Raw genomic sequence first — 21,910 nt, forward strand, 5'->3', positions numbered from 1 at the left:
TGTGCTCTTATTGAGTTGCCTGTATCATACATATGTATAAGTCCACCACAATACTTATTCCACCTTCTGCTACCATTTCCCCCCAGCATCCCACCGAACAGGGATCTCATTCCTAAATGGAGGAAACGCTAATGTCATGTTGACACGAGTAAAGCTTCACTAACTGTGGGGAAATTTGCAGCGTGGGGACCCCAGGTAGCCACAAGAGGGAACCCACAGCCTCTCCCCGAGTCAAGTTTTCTCTGACCTTTACTTTTAAGTCATTTCTTGTGGGCTGAATGGGTTAAAAGTTATTCATTCTTGAGATGGTTTGTCTTTGTTAATGGAGCAGGTTCATATTGAAGGCGACAGTAGGGAGTGGAGAGGTAAAGCCTTGGTGTTGTGCGGCAGCATAAAGCTAATTTTCACCAGCAAATAGTACCTCATCATATTCAGATTATTAGTGATGGCTAGTTCTAGGAACAGTGCCGGTCGGGCAGTCCACCACTTTGGTCCAGACCATTTGGATGGACTGTTATGGATTTGGACATTCAGGGTGTCCAGAGGATGACTCCTGATGACATCTGTGACCCCTGACTTGTCCTCTAGTACCACCACAAGGTTCATTTTTGTGGTTTTGAGTAAAAGGTTTTGACAACTGCTGGATGGATTGCGGTCCCAGTAGACTTAAGAACTCATTGTCGCTGCTGCCACAGGCCTTTTAAATAACTCAGTGTGGTTTTATATTGTATTTATTGTCTGATGATTAGAAGGTTACTGCTGGGTGTACGACAAATTACCCTTCTGGGATAATAACGATCCTGTGAATTTTGGTATAACATTTATGTCCCCCTGAGGATGAATTGTAATCAATTCTGTTATTCCCTCACTTTTTATCTTGCAAAAATAATTACATTTCCATTGACCTCAACTTTATTTTTGTGTTTAGTGCTAATTAGCAAATGTAAAAAAAAAAAATGCAAAAAAAATCTATTGCGAGAATGAAAGAAGAATGCTGAATTAACTGCTTTATTTTCAATTTAACTTCCTTGCTTTGAAGATTTTAGCAACTTTTATTTATCAAGGCACACAGGTAATAGAGAACTGTCATACCGGTGAGCTGACCTGTCCTGTTCGTGCCTGTAATATCTGTTTTTATGTGATTGTTACCGTGTAATCACTGTGATAATTTGTGTTATTAAATTTAACATAAATAGCACACCAAAATCAGATATAATAATATTGTCAAACTAGATACCTATTTATGAATCTCTAGATCACTTTATAAAGACTATAAACATAAGCAATAAGTAGGACTAAATCCATACACAATGTAGCAGAGCAAGTCACAGCTGAGGTGATTTAGCTGTTAATCTAGGTTTTCTCAGAGCTAAAATGATTTTAAATCAGTAATGTAAACTGAATATATGCATGTATGAGACTAAAGCTATTTTTGGCGTATTATTGTTTATTCCTTGTCTTATGATAGTGTTAGGGACAACATTTTAATCTACTCTAGGTATGACTGATGGATTTTAATCGGTGTATGTTATTGCTGAAGTTCCTTTCTGCTGTAAACTACAAGCCTCTCTAGTTGAGATGCTCATTGTGTAAATATACTCTGTCTACTGTGTGTGTGTGTGTGTGTGTGTGTGTGTGTGTGTGTGTGTGTGTGTGTGTGTGCACCTGTGTGTACTTAGCTTCATCAACCCAGCAACATCCCTCTGAAAAGTTACTTCTCACTCATTGTAATCTGACTGAATAGAGGCTGAGGAGGAAGAAAAGCATGCAGCTGTAATTTTCAAGCCGTCTATCTTTCATTGGTTGCGGCAGCCTGATATGACCTTATAGCAAACATCCGCTGTTTTGCAAAAAGTCTATAGCTTATGGATTTCATGTCAAGAGAAAATATCTGATATTTCTTCTAACAAATCCTCACCCTTTAAATGGATTTACTGTCCAGCACAAAAAATGTCATATTTATGCTAATAGAAAGTCCATCTATTTATTGGTTTCTGTTGGCATTTTATTACTTTCATGCCACAAGAAGAAGAAGCCCTCTCTCCATACTCATCTTTTTCCACTCGATCGATGTTTGTTAAAGTTGCTGACTGTGTACAGTTGCTTTTTCTTCCTTCAGAAAGACTCATGTCGACCTCGGACCCCATCATAAAATCATTTCTGGGCTTCATACGGTTGACCCTGAAGGTTAGGTTGAGGTTCATAGCATGATGTTGCCACTGAAGATGGTTAAGGATTATGATGATGGTGCTAGTTCGAGCTCTGTGCCATCAGCAAGAGAAATGATTAGGACTGCACCAGCAGAGCGTTAGCCTGACAGATGGCAACACATGGAGCTAGCTGACAGCACTGCTGACAGCGCATTCACAGGAAGTCCCCATCTTGCATGCACTGTACACGCTGTTTGTTGCTGTCCGTGTTCTGATGTTTTTCTGCCATCAACTGTAGCTTATTCCTACCCGTCAATGCCAAAGTCAGCTCACATCACCGATTCACCATCTTAAAATTGCAGGACCACTGCAGAGGCCTCCTGTCATGGCACCAAAGGGAGGCATACAGAGGTGGCAAAAGTGCATTGTCGACTCAAGTATAAGTACAGATAGCTGTGTAACTAGAAGAGTGCCCTCAGGAGAATGCTGAGGCAACCCAAAAAACTATTGGGATGTGGCCCCTTGGCGATCACCAAGATTTTGATTAGTAACTATAATTTAATTCCATATTTTTTGCCAGTAACTGTAACAGATTACATTTACATTTATTCAGTAATTTCATTACATGTAACTAGTTACAATCCACATGTTTATGTGAAACTTTGTCATAAATAGCATATGGACTCTTGAGTTATTGCCAAAAATGTGTTTTGTGAGGTCACCATGGCTTTTGACCTGCAAAAACTAATTAGTCCATCTCGGACGTTTGTACCAAATTTGAAGAAATTCCCACCAGTCACATTCAGGAGTGTGTGAGGGACATGAGATCACAGTGACCTGAACCTCCAACCTATTATACAGACCGTCTATGGCTCCAGCTCCCTATTTGCACTGCAGCGCTCATATTTTTAAAGCTAGGGGCTTAAATATTTCTCCTTTAAGCACAGATGCCTGAAAACTCTACTTAAATACAGTAACAAAGTATTTGTACTTAGTTACATCCCACCCCTGGAGTCGGGGTCTGTTAAGAATCTTCACTGGGTCATTATCCCAGTCACTGGTCATTCATCACACCTTTCTTTTTTTGTTAATTCATTCCTCCAGTAGTCAATAAACTTTCAGTTATTTTCCCCTCAATCAATCTACTTAGCAATCAGCTCTGCGGGCATGTTAATGAATGGCCAACAGACATAGATGCATTAATTGAATGACTGAATACATTAGGAGCTGTATTGAGCGCTGCACTGTTACCTCTACGAATAGCGCTGTGGAGTTATTATTAGGTTCAGTGATTGATGAAAGATGAGGAGAGCTTTAGCACAAACCTGTCGGTTCCACTGCCCTGGTTACGAATGACGGGAGACAGAAACTGTCCTCGCACGAGTAGACACAAAGATCTGATCCTGTACTTTGTTTTGAAAGGGTGTTTTCATTTTTTTTTTTTTGGTTTGTTTATCCACTAGGAGAGCAGTTTTAAACTCCATCCAAATACATCCTCAGGGGGAAGCACATGTAACCTCTCCCAATAGTTGTAATACCTCTCGCTGTCACTTCATGACAGCTTCGAGCTTGAAGTTTGCATATGTGTGAATGTGTCTGTGCGTGCATTTTTAAAGTGTGTGTGTGTGTGTATGTGAACATATATGCATATGGATGGGAGCATGGCAGTGATGTGATTGATGAGACATGAAAGAGAGCAGAGGAAGATCTCCAGTCAATCAGCATTGTGAATAACCACCTAGACTGTGGATTAAAGGCAGAAAGCTGTCTGAACTAACAAAGCCTCACATCCATTACCTTACATGCAGAGTTGTTTTTCTCTTCGGAGCAACACTGACAACAAAATTAAAGTGTGTTAACAAAAATAGATGGTTTTGTTTTCTTGAATTCAAGAGATGAAACACAGCAACATCTAACAACTTGGATGCTTGAGGAAAAAGATCTCTGCAGAGGAGTGACCTATACATGTTTAAAATTATGATAATGTGTGTTAAATGAAATGGGACATAATGAATTTTTTATGCATATTAGTTTTTGTCCAGACTGTTGCAACATTAGACTGGATTTAGTGTAAATTTCTGGATAATCTAGCTTCTTTGATTTCCTTTTTTTTTAAACCCTACACAGCCTTTATTTCCATATGCAATCATGTAAACATGATACAAAAGTCACATAACAAATATAAGTATTGCATTGAACCATCTTATTCAAGTTCTGTTCATTGATGGATCACAGACATAGGCACCCAATTAACCTCATTCTAACCAATATCTAATCACTCGTGTGTTTAAAGCGAGAGTTGACCTAAAAATGAAATTTCAATCAATATCTACTCACCCCTGTGCTGATGTGAGGATGGGTAAAGATCTGCAGTTCACAAATCACTCCCGGAGCTTCAGTGGAAAACAGTTCTGCAGCCAAATCTAGTAGAATTGAAGTGAATGGTGACCAGTTTTAAAATGTAAAAAAAGAACACAAAAAACCCACAAAATGTCTCCATCCTGCTCGTGTGGTGTAATCCAAGTGTCCATAAGCTGTGACATTAAAATTTGACCCAAAAAGACACCATTTACACCATGTTTTTAGCCTAAATGTCAACTGTAGCGCCTGAAGCGGGTACACAGGCTCTTGCCCAAGCGGCATGACATGAGATATATGAGATCTCGCAATACCTTCACACCTGTGTTTACATGCTACCTGGAAGCGATTCAGACAACAGAGAGAGATCTGCTCAGAAATAGTGACTTGTTACACGCACAGCTGACTTCGCAAACTCTCAACAAAGAAGAAAATGTCTGAGGACTTCGACATAGAAGAGGAACATCATTTCTTTGCTGGCAAGAGCTTGTGTGTCTGCTTCAGGTGTGTACATGCGGATCCGGTCTGAGAGTTTTTTTCAAACATGGGGGTACCAGTTGGGGCAGTTGCCACTCCTGCCCCTCCCCTGAGTCCACCAGAGGAAAATGCTAATGCTAACAGACTGAGACTAAATTTACAGCCCTCCAGACATTGGTCGGACAGTGAAATATGACAGAAATACACAAAATAACACTGGAAAAGGAAGCGCGGGGATTAGATTAAGTGCAGCGCACCTTTAGACAGTCCCCCAGGCAGACTGGCTGGACCACGATTGCTCAAGGGAGAGACTTGGGATAAGAACTAAGCCACAGAGAGCTGCATTGTCGTCAGCCCTCTTTGATAAGATGCCAGGCCACATCCTTCTCTTCACATCCTCCACATAACAAATCCTAACGTGACCCCTGGCAATAACCCATGAGTTTGTCAAATGCAGTGATATCTAACACGAATTTGGCTGTATGTGTCATTACTGCACCTAGGTAACTAGTAAGTCAGACATGCCAGATAAAGTCACGCAGATAAAGAAAAAAGTGGTGCCTCTGTAGCTGCGTTGGTAGGGCGTGTTCCCCTATGTACTGAGGCCACTGGTTCAACTCCCACCTGCAGTCCATTTGCTGTGTGTCATCTCCTCTCTCTCCGCCCCCTTTTCTGTCATGTCTTCATCTGTCCTATGATTAAAGGCAAAAAGCCCCCCCCTCCCAAAAAAAAAGAGTTTAACCATCCCTCGTACATTTGCACTTGTTTTTAGGTTATTGAAAGAATACGAGAAAGACACCACTCTCCAAACTGTTGCACCCCTTTTCAACATGTTGAGAAATGCAAAGCTCAACAGGCCTGCAGTGCGTGGTTGTGGTTGTTATCTATGATTTGGCAGTTTCTGTTTGAAGGAGGGGCTCAGCGAAGGGTCAATTGTTTGCCCCCTGACTAGGCTGAATTCCCAGCATTTGTTCATTTTGTACCAGGTGCTGACATCTGATCAATTTCCCAAATAATTAGCGATTTGACCTTTGGATGCTCAAAAGGATTTATGGCATAAATTTTGATCAGGTGTCTTACAGTCTGAGCAGTTCTGCAGTTTAATTTTCCACATGACTGCTGTCAAAATATGACATTGTTTTTTGTGAATTTCCTGAAATGACTGCTGTTGTTTTTCTTTGGATGACAGCTTCCTGGAGAATATGTGAAAATACAAATGTAATAGTCTTTGACCTGTTCTTCTTTCTGTCTGTTTCTTATTTTCTCCAGGTCCAAGGGTTGGAGAAGCAAGTGGATTTCTCAGACATGAGCCCAGTGGGCTCTGTGATGAAGACTCTTCCGTATGGCATGGGTGGAGGCACAGTGGGAGGGTCAACAGGGGGAGTGGTTAAGCCTCCATACCAAACGCGGATCTTCTCCACCTCCATCGACCAGACACCCATGAAATCCAAGCCACCCACCTACAGTTTCTTTACCCCATATGACTCGGCCCGGAACCAGTCCCTGCTACTGGACCAAACAGGCTACCGCTCGAAGCGCAAGCCCTCGCTGAAAACAGCCATGAAGACCAAGAAGATCTTCGGCTGGGGAGACTTCTACTTCAACGTCAAGACCATGAAGTTTAGCTTGTTGGTGACAGGGAAGATCATCGACCACATCAACGGGACGTTCACTGTTTACTTCCGCCACAACTCGTCCAGCCTGGGAAACGTGTCAGTCAGTATCGTGCCGCCAACCAAAGTGGTTGAGTTTGAGGTCCTCCAGCAGCAGCAGCTGCACCCCCACACCCAGCAGGAAGTCCAGCTCCAGGAGACCCACCAGTCCACCATCGACCCCAAAGAGGCAAAGACCTTTAACTGTCGGGTGGAGTACGAGAAAACCAACAGATCCAAGAAGCCCAAACCCTGCCAGTACGACCCATCTCAGACCTGCTTCACAGAGCACACCCAGTCCCACGCTTCCTGGCTCTGTGCCAAACCCTTCAAAGTCATCTGTATCTTCATCTCTTTCTTTAGCATTGATTACAAGCTGGTTCAAAAAGTCTGTCCGGACTACAACTTCCAAAGTGAGCACCCTTACTTTGGATAAGTAAGTGACACTGAGCTGAAAAGAGCAAAAATAAAGAGACAATGTTAATGACCACGACGATGATTAAAATGATGATGATGGAAATGATAGTCATATTGATTACGATGAAGAAGCAGGGGACAGTTTTTTGCCTCTTCGCTGCTGTGAATTGTGGATTTAAATCAAGTATAATCAGAGTTATGGTTGGTTAGGTTATGGCTGATTTCTCTGACTTATTTTCCAACTTTGTATTTGCTAACTTCAGTTTTTATTTGATTTTCTTTTCTGTAAATAATGTACTCAACCTCAGCACACTTACTGTTTTTAGATATTTGTTTCTCAGTGTTATTACTTTTTGCATTTGGAGAATTCGGTTGAAAACAGCTGGAATCAGTATTATGCCCTCCGAGTGCAACGGGAGCCTCTGAGGCGGCTGTGCTGTGCCATTGCTGTATGGCAGACGTTATGTTATGGTAGACTGACTGTTAATCATCCTCTCAGCTCTACATTTTCAAACCCTGGATATAAGAGAGTTATATGTATGAGAAATGCTATGCTGGATATGCATACAATATACTGTATGAAAAAGCACATTAAAATCTCTTAAACTGTCTGTCTTTTAATGCGTGAATGTTTTTCTTCAGAGCTAGAAGCACAATTGCAGGGCACAAACTGTGAAGCATATTCATACTATCTGACACTATAATGAGTTAAGTTACATTTCACTCTGATTGGAAATTCATGCCCAAGCTTTCTGTGAAGATATGTATTTTTAATTTTCTAAAACATATTGAAGGAAAGTTGGTTATGGATTCAATTATGACATGAAAACCAACCGTGAAACATTCTTAAGATGGTGATAATGTTCGTCTCCTTTTGAGGGAGTTGTTTTGTACAGCAATAGAATCCAAAGGTGGTATCTGCCATAAGTTTTGATCACATTTATCTTGAAACTGAAAAGAAAAATAACTGTTGGAGGTAATAATGTGACTGACAGATTTCTGTTTGTTTGTTCTTGCAAGCAAAGTAAGTATGGCACATCTGAGCAAACATTTTTCAGTTGCACCTAAACCTCCATGTGGCTTTCTCACATTTTATTGACTCCTGGCGCCACTGTTATAATCTCAGCTACCTAATAATATTTACTTTTTCATTGCTCATTGCTTTGTTTGTGCTAAAAATATGAGCTTCTTGAAAAAAAGAAGCAGCATAGCGTCACTATTGCTAAAAAAAAAATATGCATCCAGATTAGAGCCTGGATAATATTCTATTTCTAGGGCTGATCCAATACTGAAATTAGGGACAAGGGTGAAGATCTGATCATAATTTTATGCTGTTTATGAGGTTTATTATTAGAAGGTAGGTCAGCTCAGGTATTGTGAATCAACATTAAAATCCTCTGCTTGCAGGGGTCTCAAAAGTGGGCAGACTGATAAACCAAACTCTGTTCTAAAAGCAGATGTTTTATGGTAGGGCCATATTTTTTCTCAGTAAAAACTAGATATACCAACACATTTTGTGATTTGCTTTGATCTACAGTCACAATCGGCACACATGTTGTTTACTCAGTAACATTATTAACTAACCTGTGATGAAGTGTTTGATTAACCTGTTTTCATCCCACAACAGGAAAGTGAAGTATGTGTACATTTAAAAAAAATCAAAAGTGGAGCTGGCTTCTATTAATATGTACAGAGAATATATGTAAACACATATTTTTTTGCAAAAAGCAAAGACTAAGATATGCTATGGAAGTCAGATATTTTACAGTTTCAATCAACCTAATTGTCCAAAATTATATCGGGGGACTAAATCGGTAAACTTTCATTGGTATTTTTAATCGTTAGAAATAACTACATATAAAAAACACAACTAGAGCAACATATATGTATATTTTAAGCCTGACATAAGAAAAAAGGATGAAACATACACAGAATATATCATATAAAGCTGACAGATAAAAAATAATCTGCATTATGTTGTGCCAAAAGAAGTTTTCATATAGCTGTATATCAGCAACATACATGCTGATACCGATATAAACCAATAGAGCTGTGAGAGGCCAGTATTGGCTGAATAATATCAGTCGACAAGTATATCAGTCAGGCTCTCAGATTAGAGACCAACTCACCCGTCTCTACCTAAATTAAATTAAACAAACACCTCTTGAACATTTTCTGCCTTCCGACTATGCCAGACTGTCTCTCAGCGCAGACTTGTTGGCACTTTTCCCTCCACACTGTTGATCTGACAATAATGGCGCTCACAATTTCATTAGAAAACACACAGTCGATGCTAATTGAATCTTCATCTTACTCTGGCTCGATAACGTATTATGCTCTTGATAAATTACACAGAGATGGAGGTCCAGGGAGGTCCATGTATCTTACACAAGTTGCCATGGACAGTTGGGACACAGAGATTGATCGAGCTGCAGCGACCCAGATTCTCTGGAGTTCCCCTCTCTGTTACACAGTGTCTCTACAGTGGTTTGGTGAAGAAACATCTACTTATCTTGGAAGGATCCTTATGTACTCCTTTGTGGTTGACATGTTAGAGTGTGTTTAAGTTTGTGTGTATGATTGTGATTATCTTTATTTATGACTGGGTGTGTCTATATAGGTATGTTTCCCATATTTTAATTATAAAGTCCACACCTAATAAACTATCAAAAACAGTACATTGTAGTCACAGAGTGTTTATTATAATACAAGACAAAATTCCAAAAAAAAAATCCAAAAAGTTGGAACATTGAGTAAAACCTAAATAAAACAGCCAATTCCATTGCAATGATCTACAAATATTTTTTAGCTTGTTGAATACAGTACAAACCCAAAATATTTTATGTTCGAACTGATAAACTTTGTTTTTTGTAAATATACACTCACTGTGAATTTGATGCTTGCAGCACATTAAAAAAAAAGCTGGGTCAGGAGCAAGAGCAAGTCAGGGGCAAGACTGGGAAGATTGGGCAATCCTCAAAAAGAACCTGTCTAGAACATTCAAAAGGTAAACAGGCTGAGTGGCAACAGGTGATAGTATCATGACTGTGTATTTAAGGGACATTCTCGCAAGGCTCAGTCATTCACAAGCATGGGTGGGGCGAGGTTCACCACTTTGTGACAAACTGAACTGAAATAGTCTGACAATTTAAGAACAATGTTTCTCAACACAAAAATGTAAGGAATTTAGGGATTTCACCATCTACAATCCATAACATCATTGAAAGATTCAGAGAATGTGGCGATATCTCTGCATGGCTGAAAACCAACACTGAATGCCTGTGACCTTTGAAAACCACATTAAAAACCAACGTAATGGCATGAAGCAGGGGTGGGCAATTATTTTTCATGGGGGGCCACATGAAAAATTGATCAGCCTGCCGTGGGCCAGACACAAGTGATATAAGGTCCTAATAATGGCCAAATCTCTAATAATGGAATGGTCAGAAGTGTTCTGTATATGGCTCTTCTACTGTTGGTCACCATTTGATGAACTGCGAGCTACAATTTTGCTGACAATGTCCAAAACTGTTTTAGAGTATACCATCCATGCTGCATACAGGCTGCAAGTAGCGTAGCAAAAGCAGAAGAACAACATAAACAACATGCATGTACAGCACAGAGTGAATAAAGTTAATATTATATATAAGATACAGGTCATTATCGCTACTAATGAACACATCACTGAACCCTTCAAAATAAAGTTCTGATAGCAGTTTAATGGTAAGCATTTGTTACATTTTTAAGACATTTTTAGACTTTTTTTTATTTTTGGTATTTGCACGATGGCCTTTCCAGCCATATGAACCCTTCCAGTGGGCCACATCTGGCGACCCGGCCACAGGTCTGGTATAAAGGACACCACATAGGCTCAGCAACACTTAGATAAACTGTTTTCAGTAAATACAGTTTGTCTCTGCATCTACAAATATAAGTGAGGACACCAACACGCAAAGCAAAAACTAGATATCAACATCATCCAGAAGTGGGCTTCTCTGGGTCCAAGCTCATCTGAGATGGACTGACGCAAAGTGGGAAAGTGTGCTGTGGTCTAACGAGTCCACATTTCAAATTGTTTTGGGAAATCATGGACGCTGTGTCTTCCAAGCTAAAGAGTAAAAGGACTGTCCAGACTGTCACCAGTGCTAACTTCAAAAGTCAGCAGCTGTGATGGTATTGGGGTATGTTAGTGCCTATGGCATCATGGGTAACTGTCACATCTGTGAAGGCCCCATTAATACCGAAAGGCATGTGAGGTTTTGGAGTAACATATGCATTTATTCATTTATTTTCTTGTTGTAACAAAATTTGAATAAAATTAAAATATTCTATTCCTCCTTTTTCTTGTGACCCCTGACAACGTACTTAAGAAACTCCACTGGTCCACAGACCACAGTTTGAAAACCATTGGACTATACAAACCTAGACAGTGGTTTGTGATGTGAACAGCACCTTGGAAATACTGGACCTATTAAGTGACAGTGGGTCCAAGATCATCATGGACAATTATTGGATAGCTTTGAAGAAAAACTTGGTTGGAAAAGTAATAAATTTATGTCAACATGCTGACGCTGCTGATGTGCCATAAGCTCCTCCAAACCCTGATATGTAAATTCACTGGGATGACAGATTTACACTGAACAAGCAATTATCTACAATATTTGGAATCTTTTTAAAGGACCTTGTTGACACACAATAGTTGACACATTCATTAATACATGATGATACATGCTTGTAAAATTTGTCACCTCTTTTAACCCCTCATATAGAAAAATGTCTAATCACTGGGAAACACAGTGTCCATTTTACTATTAATAGAAGCTCATGGTACTGGTTGGCAGCCCAGAAAAATAAGAGGCACCGTGATTGTCACTATAAATCACAATTCATGGATTAAATTCATGGATTTAAATTTTAATCCCTCAATCAATAAAGGATTTTTGTATTCACAATCAGGGTGTCTCAGATTCTTCTGGGCTACCAACCAAAACCATGGACTTCCATTGATAATAAACTGGACAGTCATTGTTTTTTTCAATTTTAATTCAACTACTGGCCCTATCCTTGGGGAGCTCCTGATTTTTCTTTTTTTTTTTTTTTTTTTTTACATTTATTACCAATAGACTCCTTTTTTGACCCAGTGCAACACTCCCTATTTTTTCTTCATTATTACATCACCAAAAGTGTTCATGCTTGCCCTAAATATTCTAATCTTTTATTCATGCGTTTTCTCAATGATTCTTGGAGATGTATTGCCTTTACTAGTAGGTTGAAGAGAGAGATGGAAATGCAACAAAGATCCCAGCCTGGCCTCAGACCTGGATCATTGCACTTGATGGTCACCACCTTAACAACGAGGCAAATCAGGTACTTCACTTATTTTTATTGTGGGTCATTACCCAAACAGAGGCAGAGCAGCAAAAGTTACACTCACCTGACTGTCTCAGGGGCTGAGATTTAAGCCATGAACATTCTTGCTGTGCAGCAAAAATTCCTAAATCAGTTCAAATTCACTATTAAATAAACTCAACAATCCCCCTCCTTGAGATTTACCTTCAAGACTATTGGGGTTCAGTTTTATATATGCATGGACTATTTATTAGACTTCTACATGTTACACTTGTTTATTTAAACACATTGTGTATAATGAAATGTCCTTGCTGGTAATATAGTAAGGGTATAAATCATACACTCAAGAAATGCATGACTCATGATGATCTAATGAATGAATTAATGCAGGGTGTGTCGTGACACTTAACAGGTCATTGGTTAAGGAATGTTTATTCATCGTTACTTCATATATTAGAAATTAGAAATAATTAAGTAAGAGCAGAAATTGATGCTTTCAACTGTGTTATTTGGGCCAAGTATCTGCCACTTTTGTAACAGGCTGTGTATTTATGTATATGAATTTGTAGATTTATACATATGAACTAATTAGGGGTGTAATGGTACATCACACTGGATCAATATATTGGTTCGATATCCAATAGGATCAATACAATCTATAATATTGACTTTAGGATATCTCCTTATTTTGAAATTCTGATGGTATGTCTATGTTGTTAATGTCTTGAAGGGTTCAGTCATGACATTGTCGAATCAGAATTTAGTTGCTTTTTGTGAGTTGAATTAAATGTAACTGAAAGTGTTAAATGGACATATGATATTATCTTATATCAAGCGCAGGCCCCTGAATTTTATTAATTCAGAATCTTTGCTGTGTCAGACTTTGTGATATCAGCAAATATTATATCATTGTCCAAAGAACTGATACAATATTGTATCATGATGATTTAAACCCCTTGAACTAATTTCTATTTGCAGACCAAAATAACCTCTAATATGCAACAAAATCAGCTGGATTCCAATTACATAAAGCTTTATTTCAGGCCCATGTTTTGCTCAGCCTCTGAAAACAGAACTAGTAACTGTTCTCGTATAAATATGAAGCTATTCTTTAATCAAAGAGTTTGTCAGATGTAAACATTTACATAGTAAGCATAAATAGTTATATAAATAAACTTTTATGTAAATCCAACTAATTTATACTTTATATTTAACCCTATACTGTACATAAATTATTTGCAGACTATTTTGATAATCAATTAATGGTTTAAGTCAAGACTGACTGAAAAAAAGAAACAATTTGAAGACGTCAGTTTGGTTCTGGGAAATTGTTGCGAACATTTTTTACCTTTTTTTTGGACATTTTCTACACTAAACAAGTAATCCCAAAATTCTCGTAAAATATATGAGTAGCACATACAGTCGTAACGGGTAAACTACTGGCTTGTGTAGTTTCCTAACAACGGCCTACGATTCCCAGCAGCCCTAGCGGCAGCATAAACGTAACCAGCCGTTGCTAACAACTTCAAACAGCCCTTTCAGAGCCTGTAAGCGGTGCGTCGCCTGGCTGTTCTGCTTCTTCATCTGGCCCGAGAACTGGAAACATGCTGTCCTTCGCTCTGAGGCAAATTACACGGGTAAGCGGATCTTAAAGTGCTGTTTTTGTATCACTATTTCATTCACAGTTTTTTAAAGTTAACTGGTGTGCCTGTATTGGTTGAAATCTCACCGTTAGCTAGCTTAACGTCACTACAGTCATGGGGCTTTAAGTTGCCCACCGCCGCTTTAGGTGTGCAGCTGTCACCAAATGGGAGATTATTTTCAGCAGTTATCCGCCACCTTAGCTATTGCTGCTGTCCTCGTCTTATTTTGTTTTTCTAATATCTTGTGAGTTAGCTGGTAAGCTAGCAGGCTAGGTGTGAGTGCATGTTACATAGCTGCAGCTGTGTCCACGTAGTGATGCAACAGCGACTGCTCAGTTTCATCATGTGGGAAGGAAGACTGCAACCAACGAACAACACCGATGACCATGTGTCTCTTTAAAAGAGAAAATCTTCAATTCACTGTCCTCTCTGACAATATTTTTTAACGGTGACTTGATGAAATAGCCTGGCGTCACTTTGTAGTTGTTTTACAGTAAATCGTCACTATACTGTTTGTGAATTACAAGTGGTTTGACGAGTTAAGTTAAAAGCCCAAGTCATGATATCCAATAAACACAGAGCTTGGTAAACTAGTCTACCCAGCAAGTTTTCTTATTGATTGATACAGTTGATCTGAAAATAGATGAGTAAACTCTTAGTCTCATGTCAAAGAGGAGTATAAGGCAAGGCAAGTTTATTTAATAGCACCATTCAGACACAAGGCATTTCAAAGTGCTTTACAGGAGCATAGAAATACATTAAAATAAACTGTTAAAAGAACATTAAAATTGCTTTTGAGATCATAAAGCAAAAGCGAGGATCAAGCCAATAAATAGTTAAGACATTACAGAAATTGCATTTAAAAGACATAAAAACCAAAGTAGACAAATTAAAAACAATAGCTACAGATGACACTAACAAAAAGATATGTATCAACTTTACTGGAAAGCTGCTGTAAATAGTATTATTGTAGGCCCTGATTTGAAAGAGCGGATAGTTTCAGCAGATCTCAGGTATTCAGGAAGTTTGTTCCACAGGTGAGGTGCGTAGAAACTAAAGGCTGCTTGACCTTACTTAGTTTTGATCCCAGGAACACTGAGTAAAGCTGATGATCTGAGGGGTCTGGATGCATCATGACATTCAAGTAAATCAGATATGTAATTAGGCCCAAGACTGTTTAGTGTTTTGTAGATAAGTAATAGGATTTTTAAATCTATCCTGACACACAGGAAGCCAATGCAGTGATTTAAGCACTGGTGTAATAATGCTCCACTTTCTCGGTGTTGGTGAAGACTCTGGCAGCAACATCCTGGTCAAACTGTACCCGTCTGATTGAGTTTACTTGTGTGTGATCCCCACTATGCCCCTGGTAATAACTCTACTGTACACAGATAATTCAAGGTTAAAGACAATGATATATTAACCAGAAATGAGGGGTCCTGCCTCCAGTAATGTTCAAAGTGCAAAATGTGACTGAAGGAGCACCAAGCAAATATTAACCTCCTGCTTTGAGATAATTGTGTAACAGATAAGGCTGTATTTTTTGTCAAAGTTGGGAAGGCAATAGTCATTGTTTCACGTGTGTCAGCAGATTCTTGTCTGTTTGAATATTTATTACTTTAGGGTATAAGAAGACTGTAATTTTTCTCCTATGAATATTTCCCTAATACTGTGTGTATGGGAATCTAAGCTCAAATGTCTACTTGCCTTATACACCCAGTTGTCAGTCTATTATGTCACTTAGCTAAAAATAATGCAAATAGTCAAAAATCTACTCTAACTGATAAAGTAGGGTTGGGCAAAATATTAGAAACACATTTCATTATACACAATACAATTCAACAACACTACAAACTGCAGCCACCAACATGATTATAGTTGAATCAACACCTCTGCAATCCAGTTCCAACAAAATCTTAGGAGTATAACCTCAAATATTTGTTGCAGGGTTACTGTATTAGACTGTATTAGTTTAGGCTGACTGCCAACTGAATGTAAATCCTTTCAGCCAACTCATTGGCAAATATTTACAAAAATGAACTCTTAAAGCTATAATATATACAGCAATGGTGGTTGTAGAGCTGCAACGATTAGCCTAATTGATTATTAACTTAATCTGCAGCTGTTTTGATAATCGATGAATTTTTTTGAGTAATTTCATAAGAAAAACAAGACATTTAAGGACATCTTGGATTTTTTTCATCATTTTTCTGACATAGACCAAGCAACTAACTGATTAATTGAGAAAATAATCATCAGATGAATCCATGATTCAAATAATCACTAGTTGCAGCCCTAGTTGGTTGTTTACCACTATGATAACATCATCTCGCTCGACTTAACATCATCAGTCTTTAGTTATTGTTTTAATGTGAGAGAGAACCTTCTTGGCAGAACTGACATATTGTATGTTTAACAATATATATCTATAATGAAGACCAGTACAACACCACTACAGATAACGGCCTCGAATATAACCTGATGCCTCAACGAACACCTTTGGTGCACTTTTATAGTAACAGTTTTACTTAACATTGTACACTTCACAAATGTGTGCTCAAGTACAGAACTGCATTACAGTGTACAGTGGTTTCCATTATCCTCATAAATGATCATTATGTTTTTGAAGCCTTCCTCACTATAATAACTGTCATAACTGTAACCTTAATGCATACATTTTGTATGGCAAATTATTTTCCCAGTGATTTTGTTTAATAATTTGGCAGCTATGGTATTAAACAACTTCCTTTGATTAGATGAGACATCAGGGTGAAGGAGATGTTGTTAAAAAGAGGTTGATTGAGGGCTATTAATAGCGTAATTTTGAACTTTATGAAGTGACCCATTTTGGAGATGGTGTGAATTTCATGTAGTTTCTCAGAAACAACTAGGCTATGCCAGGTTTGTGCCAAAATTTTGTGGCATGTGTTCAGACCTAGTTTTATAAGTCACTGTCAGGGTGTTTGAAGTTTCATATTAAACTGACCGAATTCACATGCTTGCATGCGTTTCCTATTGGTGCTAATGGGTTAAGTGTGCATCTCACAAGACTCACAAGACTTTTGGTTAAGGCATGTGGTGTCCTCACAGGATCTTTATGTGAGATAACCTCGTGTGGTTATTTCTTGTTGCTGTTGACCTGAATTTAAGGAAAAGTCTAAAGAATGTTAATAGCAATAAGCCATACTTAACTTTTGTGACTTAGGTCTTAAAAGAGTATGTTGCCGTTGGCTAATACCTGTGGAAAGCAGTTTGCTTTGGTGCTCATGCGTGTGCTTGTTCTTGACACATTGTCCTAACTCCATGCAAGCGTCACTGAATCTGCTTGAATATACAGTTCTCTGACAGAAGATCATCAAGTGTTTAACAGACTTTGTCAATAGTTTAATCATCTTGAGAATATTGCGCAGCAGTCAGACTACATGACTGATCCCTCTGTCTGACTGCTGTGACTCAGAGTCTGCAACACACTCATCAAAACTACTAGGAAGGATGCCTCTCACGCTGTCTGATCAGGGCTGTAAGCTTTAGTGTTGATTGGATCTTCGGTCACTTAGAAAATATATTATTATTATTATTATTATTATTATTATTATTATTATTATTATTACCATGCAAACTGCAAATATTTAATTTATTTTATTTCCTCATCGGGAGAAAAAAAAGTGGTGGATGATCACTCTGGTGTATTCCAGTCAGCTGTCCGTGGTTGGTAGATGTTCACATTTTAATAAGTTAATTTCTCATCCTGCGACACCAATCAGCTGTTTGCTCCAAATCAAACTGGCGGCTGTGATCAGAGGCTTCCTGGTGATCTCTCCGTCCACCCGACACCGTATTTAGGTTTTTCTTGTTAAATAAGACGGTATTGTGTAGATAACTCCTCATCTGAACTCCATTAACCAGCCGTTTTGCAGTACTTCCAAGGCGAGCGACAGGAATAAACAGAAACGGGGCACCTGACCAAAATTTTGCTCAAAACAATTCTGTTGCAGACAGTTCGTGACAAAATGTATGAGAACGTCCCGACACATCACATGCAGTTAGGACAAGGTGTAACAGGATTGTTGTTGCAGGTAGTGGATTCCAAAGAATCTAGTTGCTCAACGTGGGAATTAAGAACCTCAAATAACCTCTGATCCCATTATGAAAACCTTTTTCACATTATTTTTCTTTCATTATTGAGAGCATTTCTTTCATATTCATTTCATATTCATATTCATTTTGCTGGCATGGCCTTAGTCTAGCCCACAACTACACAAGTAGGATTGTCGACATACCAATAATGTAACCCGAAAACTGACATCAGTCTAGACTGAAAGAGAGAAACTAAATATTTACCTTCATTCTGTGTTATCCAACCAAGTATTAATGCTGGACAAATATGGAAGGTTAGTGTGATTAGTGCAGACATTTACCTCATTGAAAACTATGTTATCTTTGGTTATTTTTTATTCTGATGTAACAAATGAAGAGTAACTTACAAAATTTAAAATGTCTAAATGAATACTTTATCAATACTAAAGTACTCCTCTGTGCTGTGTACTTAAAGTTCAAGATCTGTTTTACAGGGCTTTGGTTTCTGTTGGTGAGAAGAGGACCTGCTGCCCTTTGGAGTCTAGGGCATAACTCCTACTCAGAATGCCTTTGTTTGAGGTTCTGAGGGAAATATTTGCCATAATCCCACTTTCCCACTTTTCTCAAATGTTGGTCAATAGAGGCTGACTTTGTTGAAAAGGGCAACAAGATTTTTGTTTTCATCTAGACTATATGTTGCCAAGATCAGCCAGCAGAGTGGAAATGGTGTATTCAGTGAAGCCCAGCAATAAGCTTTCAGAATAGTTTAACCTACTTTTAAGTTTGCTCAGAAATAGTTTTTGGTATCACCCTGGATGCACCCTGTCTGGCTTCATCACCTCGCACTCTGAAACCACTCAAATTCAAATGTATTGCTTTTATACACATCAGTACCTGACACAGAATAACATAACTAAAACTGTTCCAGCAGTGGCCTTTTTATTTTTTTAATTTATATATTTTTTTTCCATTCACGTTTATTCATTTAATACACACACATTTTATGTGATGTGTCATGGCTTCATGCATTTTTTCTACCAACAATGATGTTTGTAATTTGCTTGGAACTACTCTGATTCCATGAAGGATGGCTGCCACTATCTTCAAAATGTCAAATGTTCCTCATGTCAAAACCAGCCTAAACACACATCAAACAAACAGACATCTGTCTTGGTACACCTCACACTGCTACTGCCTGCAACTCATGCATGTTTTAAGGCTTTTTGCTTTTGTTTGCTTAGGCTACATCTTTATGAACAGAAAAACATCATAAATGTTCTCTGCATCCAACAAAACGTAGGTCTTTGGGTTGGGAATCACCAGAAGTCCCATGATACAGTATTATCATATTACTTTACCTAAGTCATGATATGATATTATTGTGATTTTAAACATTTTGCAATATGCTGAGTATTGTGATAACATAGATTGTAGTTTTTGGGATTTATTCACTTTTTTCAACTGTAAATTATGTCCCCAAAACATTGTCAACATCTGTTTTATATATATTTATATATAATACATCAATACTTTGTACCGCACATCAGTACAATTTTGCCATTCAAAATATCACAATACTATACTGATGCTACAATACTTGATTTTTTTCCCCTCCCACTTCAAAAACAATGGTTTAGGATTCTCACATGTTAGGATATGCTCCTTTTCTATGATATCACTGTAAATTAGATATTTAACTGTCTGAAAATGTGACATAAGGCTATGGGAAATTATATCAGGCAAGTAAGTACTCATTAATTAATTGAGAAAAAATTGCCAAATTAACTGATATTGAAAATGATCATTAGATGCAGCTGTGGCGTAGTCAAGTTTGCTATAACTGTCAGATAGCCCTTACCATTTTCTTTAGATTTATCATGAATTGGATTTTTCCACTGGCTGTGACTTAAAAGTATCGCTACTCATTGTCTCTAATCTAGAATTATTAAAGTTTTTAGCTTTGATTTAGCCACTTAGGTGGTCCAAACAGGGTTTTACAGATGAGTGTTTCTATTTTTGGTTTAGCAGAGTGTACACTTGACAGGGATGGTGTGAGGGTTGTGGGCACAGGTGCAAGAAAGGCCATGAGACAAGCTTGACTCTGATCATATCAGCAGTACAGTCCACAGCATGTATCTAGATTTTCAGGGCATCAGGAAGCCCAGTGTTGAATGTTTTCACCATCATCATCTTCACCTCAAAAAGTGTTTTGGCAAGATTACAGCGTAAATGTGCCGTTCCACTGCCTACACCTCCTGAAGATTGGCTTTGTTGCTAGCATCACTTAAGTCTCAAGATTGTCACCCTGACAACCCTTTGACCCGAATAGAGTGGAATCGCCCTCGGTCCCTTCACGCCTTTTCACCCCATCCAGATTCCTCAGTCTAGTGTTATCCAGACTGAATCACAGGGCAATTTGTAACGGACAGCCCTGTTATTAGTCAGTGACAGGGAAAGAGCCAACTGCGTGTCAGACTGACGGATGCAGCTGCCCTGTTGACACTTCTTCTCTCTAACCTTACATATCTGTTTTTTATCACTGCTCTGCTCTCGAGTCCCTTCTGTTTTTCTTTGGTTACCAGGCTGATTGTTGTTTGGTATAGTCACTGATGGACAGCAGTCATCTGTAAAATTGACTTGCCTCAGGAGCTGCTTCAGGAAATGGGCGAAAATACTACAGAACCAGGATTAATGAAATGATTCTCTTTCTTCTCTTCTTCCATTGGTCTTTGGGCACAGATGTTTGACAGGAGAGGTAAACTGCCAACAATTACCTTATCATTGTCATGCAGATGCAGCGCATCTGTGACTCTGCCATTATTCCATGCTCAGCACCCAGGTTGATGTGGCCTATCCCGCCTCTTTTCTCACAGCAGAGTTTTCATCAAGTTCACCTTCAAACGACAGCGTCATCTGTCGTCTAAAAATAGTTCCACTGTGACATATTTGGTGCTTGTATCTTGGCTCTCACTTTTCTTGGATCAGCTTATCTTGTGTTTATTAATTAATCTCCCGTAATGATCTGGGCTGGCAAATGAGGCAGGAAAGCGGAGCGGCAGACCACAGGGAATGACCTGTGTATTGTTTGTTTAAGCCCAGTGGATGCCATGGAAGTGATATCGATGACAAGACAAACTAATAAAAACGCCACATGAGTGCTGCTGCTTAGCAGCAGTGGGTGACATGAAGGGGACGGGATGAGGGTTGGGAAAAGAAAGCAAGGATAAAGGAGGAGGGAGAGGTATGCTTGTCTGTTCTGCAGTCGTCAGTAGCGCTGCAACCACAGCGGTGTTGGCTTGTGTCGGGTTTTTCTGCCACTGCTTTCCCTGGCCTTGGTGTGTCCCAGCAGAAACGCAGACAGCGAAGGACAGTTCCCGTCAAGATTTAATGACCCGTGTGATTTCTCTGCAAGAAACGTGTCCTCAGAGGCAGCTCGACCTGTCTCCCTAGGCCCTCATCTCTTCCAGAACCCAGAGGGGGGGGGGCCTCTCCCCTTTTCCACCATCACCACTGCCACCGGTGACAGAAGGCCAGAGTAGAGATGGTTAGAAATCGGCCATTAATGTGCCAGACGCCTTCCCTGGTGTGTCACCACTGTCCCCTCTGCCACCCCAGGGAGCAGATGAAGAGGCGGAGTAGAGAGGATGGGCCGAACAGTGATGCAGTAGATAAACTATCTGCAAGCTGGTCCTAAGGATAAAGGCCTTTTATTAACTGTTTGTTTGTTTTTTAAGGATGTTGAATTATGAGACTATGTTTGTTACATTCCACTGCTGTCTGCAATGCA

At 39.1% G+C, this 21,910-nt stretch overlaps 2 protein-coding genes across 2 annotated transcripts in view; both read left to right on the plus strand.

Annotated features, from left to right (window-relative positions):
• nxph4 (neurexophilin 4) overlaps positions 1–7,665 on the plus strand; it is a 64,221-nt gene extending 56,556 nt beyond the window's left edge. The window contains exon 2 of the mRNA XM_084737406.1: positions 6,255–7,665. Coding sequence (XP_084593532.1) covers positions 6,255–7,073 — 819 coding nt within the window. The 3' untranslated portion in view covers positions 7,074–7,665. The remainder of the gene's footprint in view (positions 1–6,254) is intronic.
• A 6,240-nt stretch (positions 7,666–13,905) lies between these two features.
• shmt2 (serine hydroxymethyltransferase 2 (mitochondrial)) overlaps positions 13,906–21,910 on the plus strand; it is a 30,463-nt gene continuing 22,458 nt past the window's right edge. The window contains exon 1 of the mRNA XM_084737419.1: positions 13,906–14,040. Coding sequence (XP_084593545.1) covers positions 14,008–14,040 — 33 coding nt within the window. The 5' untranslated portion in view covers positions 13,906–14,007. The remainder of the gene's footprint in view (positions 14,041–21,910) is intronic.

This window comes from Lutjanus erythropterus, chromosome 2, assembly GCF_056507025.1.
Source record: "Lutjanus erythropterus isolate fLutEry1 chromosome 2, fLutEry1.hap2, whole genome shotgun sequence".
In the NCBI taxonomy this organism is placed as follows: domain Eukaryota; kingdom Metazoa; phylum Chordata; class Actinopteri; order Lutjaniformes; family Lutjanidae; genus Lutjanus; species Lutjanus erythropterus.